Source organism: Megalops cyprinoides, chromosome 8 (assembly GCF_013368585.1).
Source record: "Megalops cyprinoides isolate fMegCyp1 chromosome 8, fMegCyp1.pri, whole genome shotgun sequence".
Lineage (NCBI taxonomy): Eukaryota > Metazoa > Chordata > Actinopteri > Elopiformes > Megalopidae > Megalops > Megalops cyprinoides.
The window spans coordinates 5,212,715-5,232,159 of NC_050590.1; the positions used below are offsets into that span (position 1 = coordinate 5,212,715).

General features: G+C 44.1%; 1 protein-coding gene across 2 annotated transcripts; it reads right to left on the reverse strand.

Annotated features, from left to right (window-relative positions):
- Window positions 1-764: 764 nt before the first annotated feature.
- LOC118781890 (mitogen-activated protein kinase 6-like) lies at window positions 765-16,249 on the reverse strand. 2 transcript variants are annotated; one of them, XM_036535026.1, is made up of 6 exons: window positions 16,197-16,249; window positions 8,279-9,501; window positions 4,637-4,781; window positions 3,980-4,144; window positions 3,246-3,441; window positions 765-2,914 (listed from the first exon to the last, which is right to left on the reverse strand). In XM_036535026.1, exons 2-6 carry the CDS (start codon window positions 8,831-8,833, stop codon window positions 1,825-1,827), a joined length of 2,151 nt encoding a protein of 716 aa, XP_036390919.1. In that variant the 5' UTR covers window positions 8,834-9,501; window positions 16,197-16,249; the 3' UTR covers window positions 765-1,824. The 2 variants fall into 2 exon arrangements, with proteins under 2 accessions (XP_036390919.1, XP_036390918.1); XM_036535025.1 differs by lacking the exon at window positions 16,197-16,249 and adding an exon at window positions 10,990-11,085.
- Window positions 16,250-19,445: the final 3,196 nt, after the last annotated feature.

Here is a 19,445-nt window from a genome sequence, read left to right on the forward strand (position 1 = left end):
TTTGGGCAGAGTTTTAACGCCATTTTTGTGATGAATGACCTGGTTTCATTACCCAGAATGCACTGCTTGCTGAGGTCTAACAGCTTAAGCTCTGGGTTTTCGAAGACTTAAAAGAGAAAGAGAGGGACGTCAAGGCAACCGAGTTCTCAGCAGACAACCAACTTCTCAACAACCTTCTCAGCAAATCTCAAGATGAGTCTGCTTGTTTTCTTTCCAGCTCATAGGCAATTTTCAGATGGTGTAACTTCCGAAAATGTAATGAGTAATAATAACAACAATAAAGAACCTCACCGTGTGCATGTTTGCTGACCACTGTGGTTTAATTTCATTTTTAGAACAGGGGGAACCAATGATACAGAAAGTGGATGATACAGAAAGTGAAACACTTTTAAAGGCATTTAAAGGCAAAACAAACGTCCATAAATGTTCTACATGCTACACCTTTAACCTAATTTAATCATGCTTGTTTGGAAAAAAAAAAAATAGAAAATTGTAATAAACGCAACTAAAATGAACTTTGACTTACAGTATACTTCATGAAGTTCTCTACCCTACAGTACCTTCCATGTTTCTTCTCTCCATACAATTCTAACATTACGTTTCATATATGTAAAAAAGTAATAAAAATAAGACTCATAGGTGCATTTCAGTTCCATAATGCAGTTATTTCTTCTCTCAAAAAGCACCTAAAATTTTTTTTAAAAACTGAACCATTTCCGTAAGGGAAAAAATCTAAATGGAAATGGAAAGCTTTTCAAATTAAGCTGCTCATCAGCACCCTACCGTTTAAACATGAGTCGTGCTGAAGCCAGCATGAACACCTCCTTTTCCCAGACAGTCACACGGATACTACACATTTTAAAATAAATATCTCACATTTGCGAAAAATAAATAATTATGATGATGATTTTAACACTTCGCTATGGCAAATGCAAAATAAACCGTAAAATGAAAGTAAAACGCTTTCAAGGTGAACGTGTCTGTAAAGCAATAGCATGGCTCAGAGGGTCTGACTTACAGCCGTTACCTTGAGGTAGATAACACCTTTACCACCTTTCCACCTTTAATGGTAGATGTTGGCATCATGTCGTTATAGAAACGGTACAGTATGAGAAGTTACCAATGAGGCTGTTTGGAGGAAAACACATTAAGTTCGACTTCAGACTTAGTTTAAAAAAATAAAAAAACAAATAGGTGTCAGTGAGCATTTCTCCCACTCATTTAGTATACATTCTTGACCATCTCTCTACTTCCACTGCACTGCCTTGCTACCCTTCCACCCCAAACCCATATTCTCACACTGTCCTCATCTATCCGTCTCTCTCAAAAGTATTTATAAGTCTACAGTACACTGTACACTGTGCAAAGGTCATGCCAGTTCTCATATCGATGTGTGTTCATTGAACTCCTGTAGGGTAAATTAAACATCTTCCTGTCACTTCCCTTACTAAAGCAATAAATGTCCAGTTTGAAAAAAACAATATTGTTTTGAGTTTTAAATGTTATATGAATGTATCTATATTTTATACCACACCACTGAATTTCACAATATGTAATTTTGTTCAACAATATGTATAAAATTACATATATGAAAGTTGCGGTTACTGTAATATGTGTGCCTATTCAATATATCTAGACTTCATTCACAAAATTATAGCACTTTTCCAACATTTTGCAAATTTGTGAACTCATCCAATCAAGTCATTTCACGTGTAAAAAAAAAAATTGGTTCTTAAAATAAAACCAAACATAAACGTATGAAATGGTTTAAGCAAAATATAAATAATACTACCAAAAAAAATAAAACAATCTTGCTGTGTGAATTTAATTCAGGTGTTTGAAAATGCTGCTGTAGGTTTTATGGGCAACTTGGGGGGAACATTTGATAGCTGAGGGTGTCAACGTGGCCTGTATGGATTTAAGGGGCGAATCAGAGGGGCTGTCGAACCCAGGGAGGGACAGGGACTCAAACTGCATGCTGAACATGATCTCTCCATTCCTGGCCAGGAAGCCCTCCTCCCGCTCCTTGACCTCCAGGTAGTCAGGCTCCAGAACCTCCTCCCTCTTGCTGAACAGCCGGTCCAGGTAACTGGTGTAGGCGGTCTCCCTCTGTAGCTGCTCATCCTTCCTCACGTCCCAGCACACCTCGTCGATGAGGCAGCTCTCCTCTCCTGGGACCGGCGTGCTGACGAAGCTCTCCCAGGGGTTGGGCGCCCGGCCTTCCAGCTGGGCCAGGTTCACTATGCACTTCTCCTCCTTCTCCTGGCTCACCGACTTGGACATGGAGCCCCGGGACTCTGGCTGGGAGACAGAGCTGTTCAGCTCGTTGAGGAGGCCCACGTCGTTGGGCTCCGGCTGCAGGCTGAGCTTGATGGTGCCAGCGATGAAGGAGTCGAAGTCGAAGCCTTGGCTCTTCTCCGTCTCCTGGTCCTTCTCAGCCGGGTTCTGGGTGGCCTCCTCCAGGGCGATCTGGGCCCTGACCAGGCCGTTCTTTTCACACTTGGACTTGCCCTTCTTGTCTACCTTCTCCTTGCTCTGCTCCTTCCAGTTGGACAGGTCGATGATGAGCTTGGGCTCGTAGTAGTGGTTGACTTCACTGTCCCTCCACACCAGGTTGTCCAGGTAGGAGGAGGAGACGGCTTTGTAGTTGCAGGTGTGGCCGCATTCCAGGTCGCAGTACTTGTTCTCGTGGTGGTCGTCGTGCTGCCAGGAGAGCTCAGAGGGGAAGCGGGAGTCAAAGGCCACGTCGTCCAGGAGCTTTTCGCGGTCCCCATCCAGGTACTTGCGAGGGTCCACCTGCACCTCCTCCTCGTCAGTCGCATCTGACATGGCCCGGGGGTCCCGCTGGACCTCGTCCGCCTCGTGGGTGCTGTGGAGGGTCCAGTCTTGGTCTGAAAACTGGCTGTCGTGATATCTAAAAACACAAGAATTGGGATCATCAAGGCATCATTTGCAATGAGTATGGCTCAATTGGTAGAGAGTGGAACAAGTGATGCCAAGGCTGTGGATTCGATTCCCAGGGAACATACATAATAACGAAACATATACCTCCAATGTACTGTAAGCCACTTTGGATAAAAGCGTCTGCTAAATGAATAACTGTAACTGTAATAACTGGGTAACTGGGTAAAAAACAGAAACCAATGTAAGTCGACCTGGATAAGAGCATCTACCAAATGCCAACAATGGAATGCAATGTAACATGAACCCACTGCCCGACCACCAAGGATGCTGGGATTTCTCACCTGTCCCAGACGTGGCTGTGGCTCTCGTCCATCAGCAGGATGTCGTCCACCTCATCTTCTATGTGGAAGGGGTGGCTGGAGATGGGCTCGTCCAGCGGGAAGGAGTAGTCGCTCATGTAGGGGTGGGCTAAGGCCTCTTCCGCGGTCAGGCGGTCCATGGGGTTGAACGTCAAGATTTTCTCCAGGAAATCAAGGGCTGATGGGACATCAAGGCACAATTCAGCATGCAAGCACACAAAAGCAAGGCCTTCTCCCCCCACCCCCACTTGTAGGCATGCACCCTAACTTTTGAAATCTGCAACCAACAGCTACAGTTCCCACAATGCACCACTGACACAGTCATGTCAGTTGAAGGACTGATGTGCCCAACAGGGTGTACAAAAGCAGTAGGGTGAGGGGACCATGCTGAGATACACACCCCAATTTTACTGACATGGCTGAGCTCGAACCTGGGCCACAGGGCTCAGCCTGCATTCTAAACAAATACCTTAATGGACTGAGCCACTTGTGAGTCTCCTTGGCCATTTTTGATGTGAATTCAATGCCACAAATGGCTAACACAGAGGAGTCACACTTAGACTATTAATTTAGCTGAGACACTCAACTGCAGGTGCTGGGCAGAAGGACACTGATAAAACTGAAGCGACAGCATACTGTTGTAACTCCAAAAAATTTTTTACAAACAAATAAATAAGGGGGTGCTTCTCCTTAACGAGGATCACGCAGAGGCTCACCCTCTGGGCTGACTCCCGGCAGCAGCTTGGCCAGGGGCGTCTGCGGCTCGGACATGTTGCTCTTGATGAAGACGGGGATGACGCTCTGCAGCTCCTGCCGGTCCTCCTCGTGGATCACGGGAATGGACTCCAGGATCAGCTGCATCTGCTCCAGCTCGTGGGCGCCTGGCGGAGGATACACAGGCAAGCGCACGGCCGCCCCAACGCACGATAAGACCAACGGCTCAAAGTGCGTATTCAAATCGGAGAGAGACACGCCACGCCAGGCAAATCGGCTAATTTGGCTAGGCTGCGTCCAGGCACGCGCCTGGTCTTCATTTCAATGCCATATAAAGTAGCCACGGGTCTTGAATACAGGCCCTTGCCTGAGAATAAAAGTATTCGTACCCCTTAATTTTGGTGCCACTTCCTAATTTCACCTCACTGCTTTTGAAACTTCAACCTCAATAGACAGCGTGAACTGTGTGGCACTGACCCAAATTAAGAAGTGCTCCAGTTGTGTCTCTACGTCCCACATTTTTATTTTAGAAAGTTCCCAGCTACTCCCTGCTTCCTGCTTCCTCGGCAGCTAAATCGAGCGTATCTGCTGGAGTGCGAATGTGTGAGTGTGTGTGTATATGTAAATACGAGGGCGTGTGCGTGTCAGCGGGGACAAACCTGCAAAGAGGGTCTTCCCTGTCAACATCTCAGCGAAGATGCAGCCGGCCGCCCACATATCAATGGCTTTGGTGTAGTTATTAGGTGACAGCAGAAGGCGTGGAGACCTGTACCACTTAGTGACCAGTCCCTCAGAGAGATGACCCTGAAACAGAGCAACAGAGAGACAGGCATTTGGTAATTTGGCATTTCCACCCCCTAAGGTGACCTCCGGTGGCATGTTAGTTTTGACAGACAGCACGAGGACAATGACGGTGAGACAGAGAACATTAGCGTTGTCCTCTCACACATTTTCCCTGTCAGCTGCTCAGGGTGGGAGGTACAGAGACCAAATGCAGGGCCCAGACACGTGTTGCCTTTGTCAGCAGCTCCCATGGCCGCTACTGAATAATCCGTCCCGTGCCGGACACCCTACGCCAGACAGCCAGATCAGTGACACAAATCTGCACGTCTAGGCCCACCGTCAGCAACAAAACTCAGGTTAACAGTCTGACCTACAAGAGCCAACAATAGACTGGCCACCCAGAGCACGGAGCAAAAAAAAAAAAAAAAAAAGCTGAAAGTGTGATCCAGCTCTTAATACTGAAGTGAATACATCACCCTAAAAGTAGCAAACACCCTTGCCCCAAGGCATACAAAGTATGACAAACAACGTCAGACGTGAAACCAAACCAAATCAGGAATGCTGTCACATCTGAGATCATTGTGAACAAATGGTCACCATTCAGGTTGTTCACAATGAAGACCAAATATCAGGTAATGGTGATGCCAACTGGCCTAGCCATTATGTATTATTTAAGGTTACTGAAAGTACTGAACTTGCTCAGAACAGGTAACAGGCAGATTTACTGAACCGCAGTGAACTCCTCTGCAATGCTGTTTAAGGATATGGAGAAGTTGGCATTTGTTCCAAATGCCTGATGGAATGCATGCCAATCGATTTTTCTCTTGTAGACCTTGTATGTTAAGTATGAGTGCGTGGGGGGATGCAGTGTTTGGGGTAGCTGGGATTGATTATATTTGTAGGTGTCAAATGTTTGCATTTGCACTTGATTAGAAAACCTGTCTGTAAAGACCCAGAGGGCTGTGGTGAAAGAACCTGACAGCCCTGCGCTTTCAGTACTGACTGAAACCATCTTTTTCACCCCACCCTGAATGTCAGACCAGCCTGTGACAGCCTGCCAATGAGTCAATGATTTGACTCACTCTTCCCCTTTGCACAAACACTTGTTGTGACAGCCCTTCGCACAGTTGCATTTTCTCAGAAAAATAATGTGACGCCCAGAAAGAACCAGATCATTGCCACTTTCTGTCAGCAGCTGTTCAATGGGGGCAAATAAATCCAATCTATCCGGATCAAAGCCGAAGGCAGCCTGGGGGAGTCTTTCAGAAAAAAAATGTCAAACCAAAGCCACAAAAATGTTAAAACCCTTAAAGCACTACAGCAGAGAGACCACCGCAACCACGCTTTGCCGTGGGTAAACGGCAGAAACTTCACTCGTTAAAAAAAACTTCTGTTTTTTTTTTTTTCGTGTCACAGGCACTTCAAAGCCCTTGGCTAAGCAGAAGCTGAAGCTACACAGTAACTACGCCATATGTCTGCTGAGTCCCGGTCGTGTGAATTAGCCAGCCAAATGTGGCTCCACATAACACACAGCATGATGCCTTTAGTTAGTGCAGATTTCATCAGGATTCCTGCACTGCTCCTGAAGTGCTCCGCTGCCCGGAACTGAAATATCATCATTTACAATTTGGCATTAAAGCCATACGATCTACATCCGCACCTGCCCCCAAGCAAAACAAAAAGTATCCGCTGACAAAGAAAACACACAGTAAGAACTGGCTTTTGACGACTGACAGGTATTTGCACGCGCTTCAAAAACCCAGCACTTGTGCTTCAAATGCCTCCTCTACAGTGCAATAAGTGGACATTCTTGAATGGGAGCCAGAGAGCATGGCTGAAGCAAGTGGGTGATCTTTATTTAGAAACTGAGCCATTCAAACAGCAATCCACTCAGCTGTCCAGACTGCCACCATCAACACTTGATATAGTTATGCAGCTAGCTGTGAACACAGACTCCGCAGCAGTGTCCCAGCTTGAGAAAACGCAGCATTCACTCTTGTGCAGAGCTGGAGCATTTTACAGAGCTTATAGCAGATAAGGTCTTGAATGCACCCCCCCCCCCCCCCCCCCATTTTGTTACACATTTCCACTCTACCACCAAAAGGGCCAAAGGACAATGTGACTCACACCGACTGCTTATCACCAAGGTGATCACCGTGGTGACGGGTCGCAGCGGACGGCCCGTCTGGGCGGGCAGGAAGAACAACCCCGAGCCTTAGTCTCAGCTGAATGCAGAAGCACCCACCCGAGGGGGGGGGGGGGGGGGCTTTTCCAAGGTTAAACTCTTACTAGTTCACTAGGAAGATCTATGGCAAACGACAGAAAGACAAGCCCCTGACCTTCAAAAAGGCCGGCACTGAGGGTGAGAGACAGCGCCGTTGCAGGGAGGCAACTCACAAAAACGTCCACAGAACGTATGCTGTATGACGCCTTACAGGGATAGGAGGAGCTAGCACAGACAAACACGCTGTGCATACTACAGTCAATTAGGTCAATGTCTTGGGGGAAGGGGGGCTTTAGGCCAAAAGTCTGTAAAACTTCTGAACACAAATGCAATGTGTCTGCTGCCACACTTTTTACAGGTCTGGGAAGTTTCTGGCCAGTGCTACAGTGGTTCTTCAAAGAGAAAGGCCCAACCCACAGCGGTCAAATTTTACAGGAAGAGCTGCATTTTACCACTTATATGAGACGCCACCATTTGGCCAAGAGTCGTGGTGGAGTTGACCGAGTTTTACAGCTGCTCTGGTAATCTTCAGCAGACGTGAGGATTTCAAGAGCTCACTGCAGACTAGACGATGAATGATTCAAGACATGTGTAGCCTCTGACTACTATACAACAGAGCCACTGGGACAGGAATCCTCTGGTTTGTGGAATAAGCATATTAACAACAATGAAACTCCTCTAAGGTCCAGGACTATTTCTGCCACTTGGAAGTGGTTGGCAAAAACAAACATAAATGAAAAGAAGAAACTGAAAGCTGGACAATCACATTTAAAGATGGCACAGCGTGAACACACAAAAGCAAAGAAAACATTTCCTTCAAAGTCTATTTCAGAAGAAAGTCTCAGCGGAACAATCCCCCTCATTACCACAGTAGCAGGATGTTAGCCTGCCTTCCCCTGACAGGAACTATATCCCCCGAGATGGAAACGGAGGTGCAAGTTCAGTTACAACTTCTCTTTTGGCTTCAACATATTTTGGAGATGAGATCACCCTAGAGTACACCCCTGTGTTCACTGTAGAGATGGCTCCATTCCTCTGGCATAAAAATCCTGGATACTGATTAATCTAAAACAATGCATCATCAACCACAACCAATGAAAAATGCTGTCCCAGGTGCTCTCTGCCTTAGGCTGCTGATCCAGGATCAGTTGACCAGGCCCTTATCCCCCAACCCCTCACTTTAATTTTCTGATTCTGTCTAGCAGCAGAAAAAACAACCTTTTTTCATTTAAAAAAAGGCCACACAAGTAACAGTACAAGCAGCGACTTCAACAGTGACCATGTACGGTCTTACCTTGTGTGAGTAGTGAGGGTCCATGATGCGTGCCAGGCCAAAGTCCCCGATCTTCAGCACCAGGTCCTCCGTGTTGACGAAGAGGTTGGCTGGCTTGAGGTCCCTGTGCAGGACGTTGGCGGAGTGGATGTACTTGAGGCCGCGCAGCAGCTGGTACATGAAGAGCCGGGCATGGCCCTCCGAGAGGGGCCCTTGCTCTAGCACCTTGCACAGGTCCGTCTCCATGTACTCCTGCACGATGTAGACCGAGTTAACCTCCGTCAGTGAGCTCACGTCCTCGGTCAGCTGCCGGCCGCTGGGGCCCAACGTCTCGAACACCTTGACAATGTTGTCGTGGTCCAGGCGGCGGATGATCTTGATCTCCCGGAGGGCGTGTTTGACGCTCTGCGGGTCGGTGAGGATGATTTTCTTCACCGCCACCCGCTTGTCGCAGTCGTTGTCCACAGCGGAGAAAACCAGGCCACTGCCACCATAGCCCAGGGGCTTCAGGTCCATGTAACGGGGGCCCAGGTCAAAGCCATGAATGTTCATGAGGCTCTCAAACTTCTCTGCCATTTTTTCCCCTCAGCAGAGCAGTTTTTTTTGGTGATATGTTGAAATTTAAGGTGTATTTAGCCAATGCTCTGGAGAACTGAATTGTGTATTTTTTCAGCAAATCTAAAAATGCCCCCCCCCCTGTTTTTTCTACAAGAAAACTTCTGCAGATGGGCTAAAGGAGCCAGCCACTGGGGGCTGCAGCGTCCCCCAACACAGGGCCCTCAAAGACTTCCCTGAAAAAAACTGAGAATGCTCACTGATATATACGCCAAATATTTTCTCATCGTTCAATAAAATTAAACAGGTTGCCCTAATCAATTCCTTTACAATTTTTTTTTGTTTTGTTTTTACTTTTTGCTTTCAGGCTTGGGCTGGAAAAAAATACAACGGAATGAACTATTGAGGCTGAATGAGTTGCTCTATTTAGAGGAGAAACTACAAAAAGCCTCTGAGACCATTCTCACAGTGCGGATACACTCAGTGTATGACTGGTCCTGAGCAGCGTCATTCTAATGTGCCAGGTATAATTTATTACAAAAAATAGCTATTTCTTGTTGGCCGTTTTTCACCGCCTGATCAAGGAGCGGGCAGCTGATCTTACGCCGTGATTTTCCCGTCAGTTATCGGGTGGCTCGAGCTCACCGCAGTCGCAATCAAAACTATCCTCCATTTTACATTGGGGTAAGCTGAAATACAAAACAGAGGAAAACAGGATATGTCAGCATGACAATTTATTAACCAAAGTTTCTGTTCAACAGAATCAGCTGATAAAATATGAGCCCCTCCCTCCTCTGATCCGGCATGTCCAACATACAAATCGTGTCCTTAGCAAGTTACCGAGATATGGATATCTATGTAAACGCATTGTTATTATTTGCCAGTATGTTAACGTATAATTTCTTCCCTGTTGTAATTTTTGATGTGTAGTTTCTCGGTTGCTGACTAAGTTATGCTATCAAAGACGTAGCCACGTTGCAGTTTTGGGGGACCGAAAAAAAACGCAGTGTAGCACAAACGCAGCGGCTCAGGACAGCCGTCTATGAAGCTAACTTCATCCTGTTTATGAAACTACTTTAAGCTTTCTGTCAAGCCCATTTGACATAGTTTTATATATCATATGTAGTTTTTTTTGCAATCCATTGTTAGTAACTATAGGTACTGGGAATCTGTAAAGTGTTTTCTAACTAACGTTATTTAAATGTAAGGACTATAATCAAGTTTCCGCGATACTATATCTACTAGGCTATAATTAAGAACAAATTATGTGTACTTCTCTATAGTTAACCAAATAACAAACGAAATACCAACAGTAGTCGGTCACCTGGCTAGCAAACTGGACGTAGAATAAAGATTATTTTGCCCGCCCACTCATGTCAAGCCAACCAATTATCAATAGCTTGCTATACTAGGTTACAACAGTAACGTAGCGAACGCAAAATGATACTATTTGATGACCAAAGTCAAGAGTAGACAGACTGGTTAGTACAAGCCGAATGCGGTTCAGTTGATCTCACGATGAAGCAGTTAACGCTAGCTTGCAGAGAGGCAAAATGTACTCATTGCCCCCTTTTGTTTCAGAAAAGGCTGACTAACCCGCAGTATGACGACAAGTTGTTTTAAAAACTACGATGTGCTTCGTGGAACCACGAAGCATCTTTTTTTTTTTCATTAGCAATTAATGTTACAATAAAAAATTACCTGATACATTACATACGTTCATAGGTTACGCTGGCTAATTTGTTTAAGCCTGTTCTCATGAGTTGCTCGCTAACTAGATAGCAACCGAGACACGGAGAGGTGGTCGCATAGGGTTGCGAAGTTAGCTGCCGAGCTATCTCTAGTCCAGCTATTTAGTAATGACGGAGTATATTCACCGTCATTACAGTTCATTCACTCATCTCTAACGTAAGTGCCGACTTCACATAACTGGCTATTCATAATTTTTTTTTATCAACCATAGGCGCTAACAAAGGGGACTGCCGTTACTACAGCGCAGTCACAGTGAAAATGATTCACACAAAAGAAAGCCAGTATCAGCGGGCATTACCGAAACGAACAAGAACCAAAGACAGACGGAGCTAGTTAACGAAACTACTCTGCTAGGCAGTTATATTTACTGTAAAAACAAAACATTATCTTATGTCACGTAAAGTTAATCATTATAGATTACTCACTGTTCGCAACCGTCTCATTTGTGAAATTTTCTTGCCGTAATTAGCTTGGTCTGCGCTCCGCTCCCTCTACCCTGCGAGTCTGCCGCAATCGCCATTGACGAATATGCCTACTGTAGTCAGAGGAGCTGCGTCAATCCGACGTGTAGGAGTGGTTTTGTTGAAATTTTGGCGCTGAATTCAAAGTTATCACTTGAAGTACCCGGGTGTAACGACGTGTTGCGTTAACACACCTCATCTAAAATGATTTAAAAAAAAATGTTCATCGTGCTAGTAGTTCGACGGTTCCTGCACAGCATCTGTATGACATAATTGGTTGAAAAGTTCGATATTGTACTAAATATACAACTATAATAACACGGGGCTAGCCTAGTAGACTAATAATTTATATGCTTCATGGATAACTCCAATGGAAAATGTGCTTCTATCCATAACATTGCTATGCGTATGGTTATGTATGTATTGATTTGACGCTGATGTCATCAGAAACAGAGAGCATGAAACACGGTAAGATTGACAGAATTCAGACAGCACCTCATAGCCAAAATAATATGTATCTAGGTCTATGCTTTAGCTTTTTTCCTGGAGTTTATACCAGTCGAAACAAAGTCAAACTAAACAAAATTCAGTGTAACAGTATTTCCCCTAATTAGGCCTGTGTCACACAAGTGATTGATTTTTCTTCTATGTTCAAGGTAAGGATATTTGTTCTCTAGGTTTATGAATTAAACAAAGTAACTTCAGGAATATAATAACACCAATATAATATGACAGATTTGACTCCAGTTTCAAAGATGGCTTCGTGAGAAATATCCCGGAGCAGCTGGCTTTGATGCACTGCTCATCCATCCGTCATCCAGACACATTGTTCACTTTGATGATTGCTAATATTCATCCATCTGTTTCTCCTTTCTAATGAGGCTCAAAAGGCCAAGGTAGGCCAGGGCTCAATTACATTTGCCCTCACCAAAAAACCATTTGCCCTCCAAAAACTGTAACTGATGTAAGAGGATAAGAGCGTCTGCTAAATGCCAATAATGCAATGTAATGTAAAGCTGAATGTGTACGGTGCATCAGCATGGAAAGCCCGTGAGTGCCCATGTGCTTAACAACGTAGCACAGTGCTGCCTAGCTACCACCAGAGAAGATGTGTCTGACAGAGATGTGTGCGACAAAGCAAGAAAAGAGTTAGCGTTTGTCTGGATTTTGCCACTGAAGAGGCGGTCATGGATTCTTTACGAGTACCCGGCAAAAAGTTGTGTGTTACATAATGAGGGTGATTCATGTTGTAAAGCCTCAACACTTCAGATTTGTGCATTCCAGGCTTTGCTGAATTGTTTCTATAGCCCATTGAAAATACTGACTGAACATAAAGTAAATCAATCTACACTTAAATAAAACAGCTCTTATTAGGTACAGTTAATGCAGTGGTTAATTGTTTGTTTGTTTGGTTTTTTTTTTGAGTGAAGGTAATTTTTGGCCAATTCAACTACTAAATTCAACAATTCTTTATTTTTAGCTGTTATGCTTTTCAATTCACCACTTTTTCAATAAAGGTTAATATACGCTTAATCTACATTATGTTTCTTTTTTCGTTTTTACTTTTGCCTGAGGAATGAATCCTTAATAGGCAAGACTTCACCTTTAGTCAGGTAACAGCTTAATTGCTTTAAGACCATAACTGTGCGTCGTGGATTGCACACTTTGGGGTAGAGACAGTAACAAATGAAGTGACCACATGCTTGAGATAAGATGACCACAGAGCAGGGCATTTTTGAGATGTCTGGTTCATATGTCATCTTCAGCATGACTTTTCCCTTCTGTGAGGAGTAGATTCGCCACATTAGCGGGATCTTTCCTTCAACCTGTCAGTGGATGCCTGCCAGAATGCATGACATAGTTTGGAAGGAGGTTACTTGGACGTGTGCCAGGACAAGAGCACCATTTTCCCTGCTGGAGGTTTTAGTTTAGTGCTTTGTCATTAAAAATAGTGCTGTAGGAGCTAAAGAGCTGCACTTTAGTGGGTAACATGTGTCATTGCATGGCGGAAACTATTTCTGGTGATATATGGCACGGAACCTTCAAGGGGGAGGCAAAGGCCCAAATGCATTCGGCATATATATACAGTATCAAATAACACAGATGCCGTCGCCTAAACCAAATACAGTTGCAAGCGGAGCTCATTAACGCACTAAACATTCTATGTGTTTTGCCATTATCAGGTTTGAGTTGTTTAAGTGTCGCACTAATGCATCCTAAGTGTATTTAAGCTTTCCTTCACAATACTATTTTTAAACATAGCACTTTTAGGCTCCACAAGACGTGTTGGTTCTGATTGTGGTTTTGTATTTACCATTTTCCACAACGTGCTTTTCAAAAGCTGTCTTGTCACCTCAGATTGAGTTAAAATACACTGCCTGGCCAAAAAAAGTCACTGTTTGGATTTAAATAAGCAAATGATGTGGGGTTGCTTCAGTTGGTCAGGTCTAGGCTCAGCAATGTTATGTGGCAATAAAATGAAGTCAGCTGAGTATCTGAATGTACTGAATGACCAGGTTAGCCCATCAATGGATTTTTTTCTTCCCTGATGGCACGGCATATTCCAGGATGACAATGCCAAGATTCATCGCACTCAAATTGTGAAAGAGTGGTTCAGGGAGCATGAGGAATTATTTTCACACATGAATTGGCCACCACAGAGTCTTGACCTTAACCCCATTGAAAGTCTTTGGGATGTGCTGGAGAAGACTTTACGGAGTGGTTCAACTCTCCTGTCGTCAATGCAAGATCTCGGCCAAACATTAATGCAACCCTGGAAATAAATGTTGTGATGTTGCATAAGGTTGTCAAAACAATGCCATGGTGAATATGTGCCATAATCAAAGCTAAAGGCAGTCCAGCAACATATTAGCGTGTGCGACTTTTTTTTTGACCAGGCAGTGTATGTAAGACAGAACTCTTGGGCTAGTGTTGCCTAATATTAGACTTTATTGTTACATTTGTTGTAGATGTTAAAATTCATATTACAAGAGTACATGTAGATGGTGTGGGTTTAAGATGGGCAATACAATAAATGCAATCATTTAAGGTGCCAGTCACATTGACCTAATTGTTTTCTAAATGTACATGACACAATAGGTGAATGTAAATAATTAAGAAAATACAGTAATAATACAGGAGGTAGATCACTTTGCAGACCTTTGAGTACACAGATGCTCACATCTGGGGTTGGCAGGCTGGCTCTTTAGACTGTAGTGCCAAAAGGCCAGGGGCTACATTTACATTTATTTATTTAGCAGACGCTTTTATCCAAAGCGACTTACAAAAGTGCATACAGTACGTATAGCGACAGTACGGGGACAGGATGTGTACAGTTCCACAATGAGACAGTTCTCAGCTGAGAGCAAGGTCTGTTTGAGGACACAGTACTATCAGATATGTACAACTACAGCTTATAGGGCAACTAATATGATACACCTTCAAACAGCAAACTTCAACAACTTCAAACGGCGCGATGAGCGTCAGGGTAAAGGCGGCGACAAGAAACAATTTAAAAAGCACAGCAATTTACAACAGCACTGATTGGGGGGGCTGGCATTGCCCCCCCCAATCCTTATGCACGTGCTTGCCTCAACTCTCCCAAACTCTCCCTCAAATCTCTCCTCTCTGAAACGGAAAAGCACAAAAATGGGCTAACGACATATGCTGCAGCTCTCAGCGTCTTTTCCAACATTTGGAGATTGAGATTATCTCTGGCCTGTGTCTGAATCCCCTTACTGTTTGCAAACAGAGGCAGCACTCGTCTAGATTATGTAAGAGCTGAAATAAGTGGCGTCTGACAGGAGGTAGATGGAAGACCACATTAGAGGATCAAAGACCGGCATATGAAGCAGTGTGGTGCTGGTGGTGGTGGTGGTGGGCGTTAATACACACAGTTTAGCGAGCAAAATGAATAATGAAAAATTAGTGTACATGTGTTCTTGCTGTTTGAAAGCATTCTAGGGGAATTGTTGTTATTATAATAAAAATGATCACAATTGCTGCAAATTGTAGGGAAATCATAATCAAAACGTACATTGTCAGTAAAAAATTGTCTTATATATCTGTTTAATAAAGCAAAAAATAACAAAGTAACCAAAAAAGACCATTTTAAATACCAGATCATTTTAAGTATTAACAAATTTTAAAAGGATATGTAGTTTTAGAAGTATCAGTCATTTTTGTTGCAAATCAGTGAAACTGTGTTAAGTTGTAGGAGTCTGGCCTTCTGTCCTTAAGAGTCTGTTTTATACTGCATGTTGTTATTGCTCTATGAATGGAAATGTACCCTAGATCAATTGTGTCAATCATTATGGAGCTGGCCTTCTGATCTCTGGGTGCTTACATAAATGTCACAGCGAGAGGGCTGACCAAAACAATAAACCTTAGAGGAATGTTCCACAATCTATAGTTTACATAATCTTGTGAAAGACTGAGCTTGCACAGTGGACTGGTGTTTTTCTGTGCTCCAACTGGAATACAATATTTTGAGTCTTGCATGGACTTCCTAAAGAACTTTTAGGATGAAACAAGAGTGAATTTAGACTTTGGACTCTTGGACAACTTACATACATGTATTGAGTGAGCTGAAGACCTGTGTACATATTTATATATGTGATGTTTTTGTGATTGTGAAAAGGACAGTTGACAAATGTAGTCATGTTTCTCTAGGAATGTTGTTTACACTACATAATACTCCTTTGAATATCATCAATACGTAACAAAATGTTTTAACAATTTTATAATATAAGAGAATTTACAATGTTTTGTGAAGAAACACCTGATTGGCTGACCCGATCACTACCTGAGTTTGTGTCAACTTGACTGTGTTCTAAAAACAACCCTTTGTTTGGGAAATTATTTATTCTGAAATTTGTATTTCACGGACATCCCTACATCTCCTGAGAGAACAGTGAGTAGAAGAGTCAGAGCATCCTAAGTTTGTACCACTAAACAAAGCTGACTAGAAAAAATTGAGCAGTTTTAAAGCTGCTAACCCATAAGTTGTTGGTACTTTTCTGATATTAACTTATACAACCACTACTTTTGTGTACGCTTAAAATAGCCATCCAAGAGAGGTATGAGTAAAATGAAGACGCTAGCAGGCCCATAACATCCACCTGACAATCGACCGTTATCGGGAAAGGGCAGTAAAGACATCTTTCACATACCATGGCTGGAATCCATTGAGAGTCTCTGGAGTGGCATGGCATTTGATTGTCCGTGTAACAGTTGTCCTGAAGAAAGTCGGGCTGTCAGCGCTTGGTACTGAACCGCCAGGAGAGGTGCGGAGCAGGCAGAGAGGGGAGCGGGAGAGGCGCGTGGCTTTGCTCACAGCTGTTTCTGTTTTGCGGCTCCATGGGGAGTTAATATAGAACAGGGGGGAAAAGGGGGAGGAGATTGCTCCGTGCATGACTCGGGCTAAACAGCAACACTCCTGGCCCTATTGCAGACCACTGTCTACGCCCCCCTCTCCCTCTCTCCCTCCCTCCCTCCCTCTCCCTCTCTCTCTCTCTCCACTGTGCCCTGCGCAGAGCAGAGCTTTAATGACCCAGTCCCTTTCAGCTGCTTCTACAGAGGCACAGATTGGCTTGGAGAGGCAGACTTGTGCGCATATTGATCTGGAGTTCAAAGGGGACTTAAGGGAGACCGAGCTGCTGTGTTTTATCTGAGTGCTACCGTCATTCGTAGATGTCGGGGCTGCCTAAAACAGTCACCTGTCTGTGTTGCCCGACACACGCTTTTATTGCAGCCACGATGCTTACCTCGTTATTGCTGGGTGTCGTCCTGCCACAACGGCAGGGGTACGTACTGTCTACGACAGACACCACTGATGAGGCGTATGTTAGCAGGGCATGTGCTCCCCTTCAGACTGGGGTATTTCACAGCCAGCTTACAGACACAGGGAGCAGTGAGGTAGCTAGGCCGGAGGGAAACGTTTATTCCCCCTGCTTGCGGAGCTGCAGCACTGACCTCAGTAAGGAAAACAAGGTGCTTTTCCCCTCACACCTCTGGGACTGAACTCCCCAGGCTGTTTTCATGCAAAGGGGGTGCCGTGTTTGGATGAGGCTCTGTGTTATAAACCTCTGCACAGCCACATATGCTAGCTGAAGTTACCTTAGCTAGCGCATTAATTTTATGTGTGTAATTACGATGTATCGTGAAGTTGTGATCTCGGGACTGTTGTATCATAGTACGCTTGGCTTTTATCAGAGTGCACAAGTTAACTTGTGGTAGGGATTGAATAGTGCTGTGCTCACACTCACTGGTCTGGGAGTGTTGTTAGCCTGGTCTCACACTGTTGCTTGTTTAAACTGAATGGATACACTTATGTTCTATTGTGCTGGAAGTCGCTCTGGGTAAGAGCATTTGCTAAATGCATGTAATGCAATGCAATGTAATGTAATATCCTCAGTAGGCACTGTCACCTGATTGTTGTGAACATTTGTCTTTTTTTTTTTTACTATAGGATTCTTCATGTGCTTTAAATAAATGTGCACTCAAATAGTATGCCTTGTACCGTGAGTGTTTTAGTGATGTATTCATAAGTCTCTTGAATAATAAAATAACCCACTCAAAATCCCTTTGGAGTGCTGCTGTCATTCCTCTCCTTGACAAGGAATCCTCATTAGGGTGCTATTAGTCCGAGCTGAAATTGTGCTTATCATTATTGCAATTTATGATAAGCATTAATACTCAAAGCCTCATTGAAAATGTCAATCTCCGCGGCAGACTCAATGAGAGTTTTATATGCACAGTTGTGTGGGCACATGCATAATGCACTCTCTGGAGTTTAAGCCATTGATTATGTGGAATTAGCACTCGCTGGCTGTTACTTCTCAGTTTAATCACTGCGATAATAACACACAGGACTAACTGTTCTGTTCTACTTTAACGTCACACTGATGTCAGGCCGCTGTATTCAGATGCCTTTGCCATGCCAAGATGACATAAATGAGTAAACAGAAATCATAGTTTTAAAAAAGTGAAGTGGAAAAAAAATTAGCTTGCCCTGGTTTGCCCCTCAAACCCATTTGAGCAGGTGGTGTTCATTCCTGAGCCAATCATAGACACGACCGATCAAACCCATGGCACAACCGATCAAATACCGATCTAATCCGCTTTCACAGGTTCGCAGTCCGTGTGAGATGGCGAACATGTCCTATCCCAGGTGTGAAATCACACTGATCTGGCCTAGCGCTCGGCTACCTTTGGGTAGGTCTGGTGGAAGGAAGACCATCTTGACACAGTGAAAGTGTGATCACACACTTGGTAATTAAAAAAAAAAAAAGAGTTTGTCCTCCATCTCTGCTGGAGCTCATTCCATCGTCACATGTCAAAATGATCTGACAGATTACTTTGGTAACACTCATCCCAGTGACACCAAGACATACACACACGCACATACACACACACGCACACCTTGTGACTGTATCTTTGCATGTTTTTGTGTTTGTTTTTTTTTTCCTTTCTGTCTTTGAAGAGACACGTGTAAGAATCACATGTGCTGGGCTGTGGAGTCAGAGGGGATGTGCAAAATGTGAACCCACTCATTTTTCTCAATGTGTTTCATTACTGGATGGATTTGTTCCAGACTGCCCTCATCCAAAGAGCATGGGGTCTGTGACTGACTGTCTCACGGTGCACACCATGACTATTCCTAAATAACAAAGAGCCATCTGTCTATATGCTGGAGTTATGAGACTTTGCTGTATCCATGTATGTGCCTTTATGTGCTCTCATAGAAAACTAGAGAAATTAGAATAGAAAAATTTACTATTTTCACTGATTTTTTGAGGGGAGGGTCACCAAGTGCCAATTTTTTGGATTTTGTGTCATGTGACCCACACAATGGCCTTGGTTGAACCACTCTGCACCCACCAAGCAGTCTGGTATTGGTCCTGACAACTGCAATGTCTTAGGAGAGCACATCAACAGAATGTAGATGGAGCCAAAACAAATCAAATGCAATATCCCAGCAGCGTGGCCTCTGAAAGCTGTCTGCCCCCTGTAACTTTGCATTAGGACTAGGCCTCGTTTGAACCACAGAGTTCCTGTGGGGGCTCCCAGGTCAGGTTGGAACTGTCACTGATGTCACTGTGCTGTCACTGGCATGCGAGGAATTATGATGTAACCGCCTTCCTGGTGCCTTGCCCCAGGGCAAGCTTGGAAACAGGATGTCAACAACTGTTCACATCATATGTCAATTCTTCTGTGTCTGTGTGTGTGTGTGAGTGTGTGTGTGTGTGTGTGTGTGTGTGTGTGTGTGTGTGTGTGTGTGTGTGCTTAAAATGTGGGTCTGGGTCACAGGAAAAACCAATGACAGGATTCCCATACATGTAAATGGATTTGTGAAGAAATCGTGTTGTTTTCAGATTGATTGTTTCGCTATTGATTTAGCCTTTGAAACATTCACATGT

Bases quoted from the DNA above. Each gene is read 5' to 3' on its own strand.
- LOC118781890 (XM_036535026.1), bottom strand. From the start codon at position 8,833: ATGGCAGAGAAGTTTGAGAGCCTCATGAACATTCATGGCTTTGACCTG. The intron at 4,782-8,278 runs GTAAGACCGTAC...GCTCTGTTTCAG, and splicing joins ACCCTCACTACTCACACAAG to GGTCATCTCTCTGAGGGACT. The intron at 2,915-3,245 runs GTGAGAAATCCC...TTGTGTTTTTAG, and splicing joins CACAGCCACGTCTGGGACAG to ATATCACGACAGCCAGTTTT.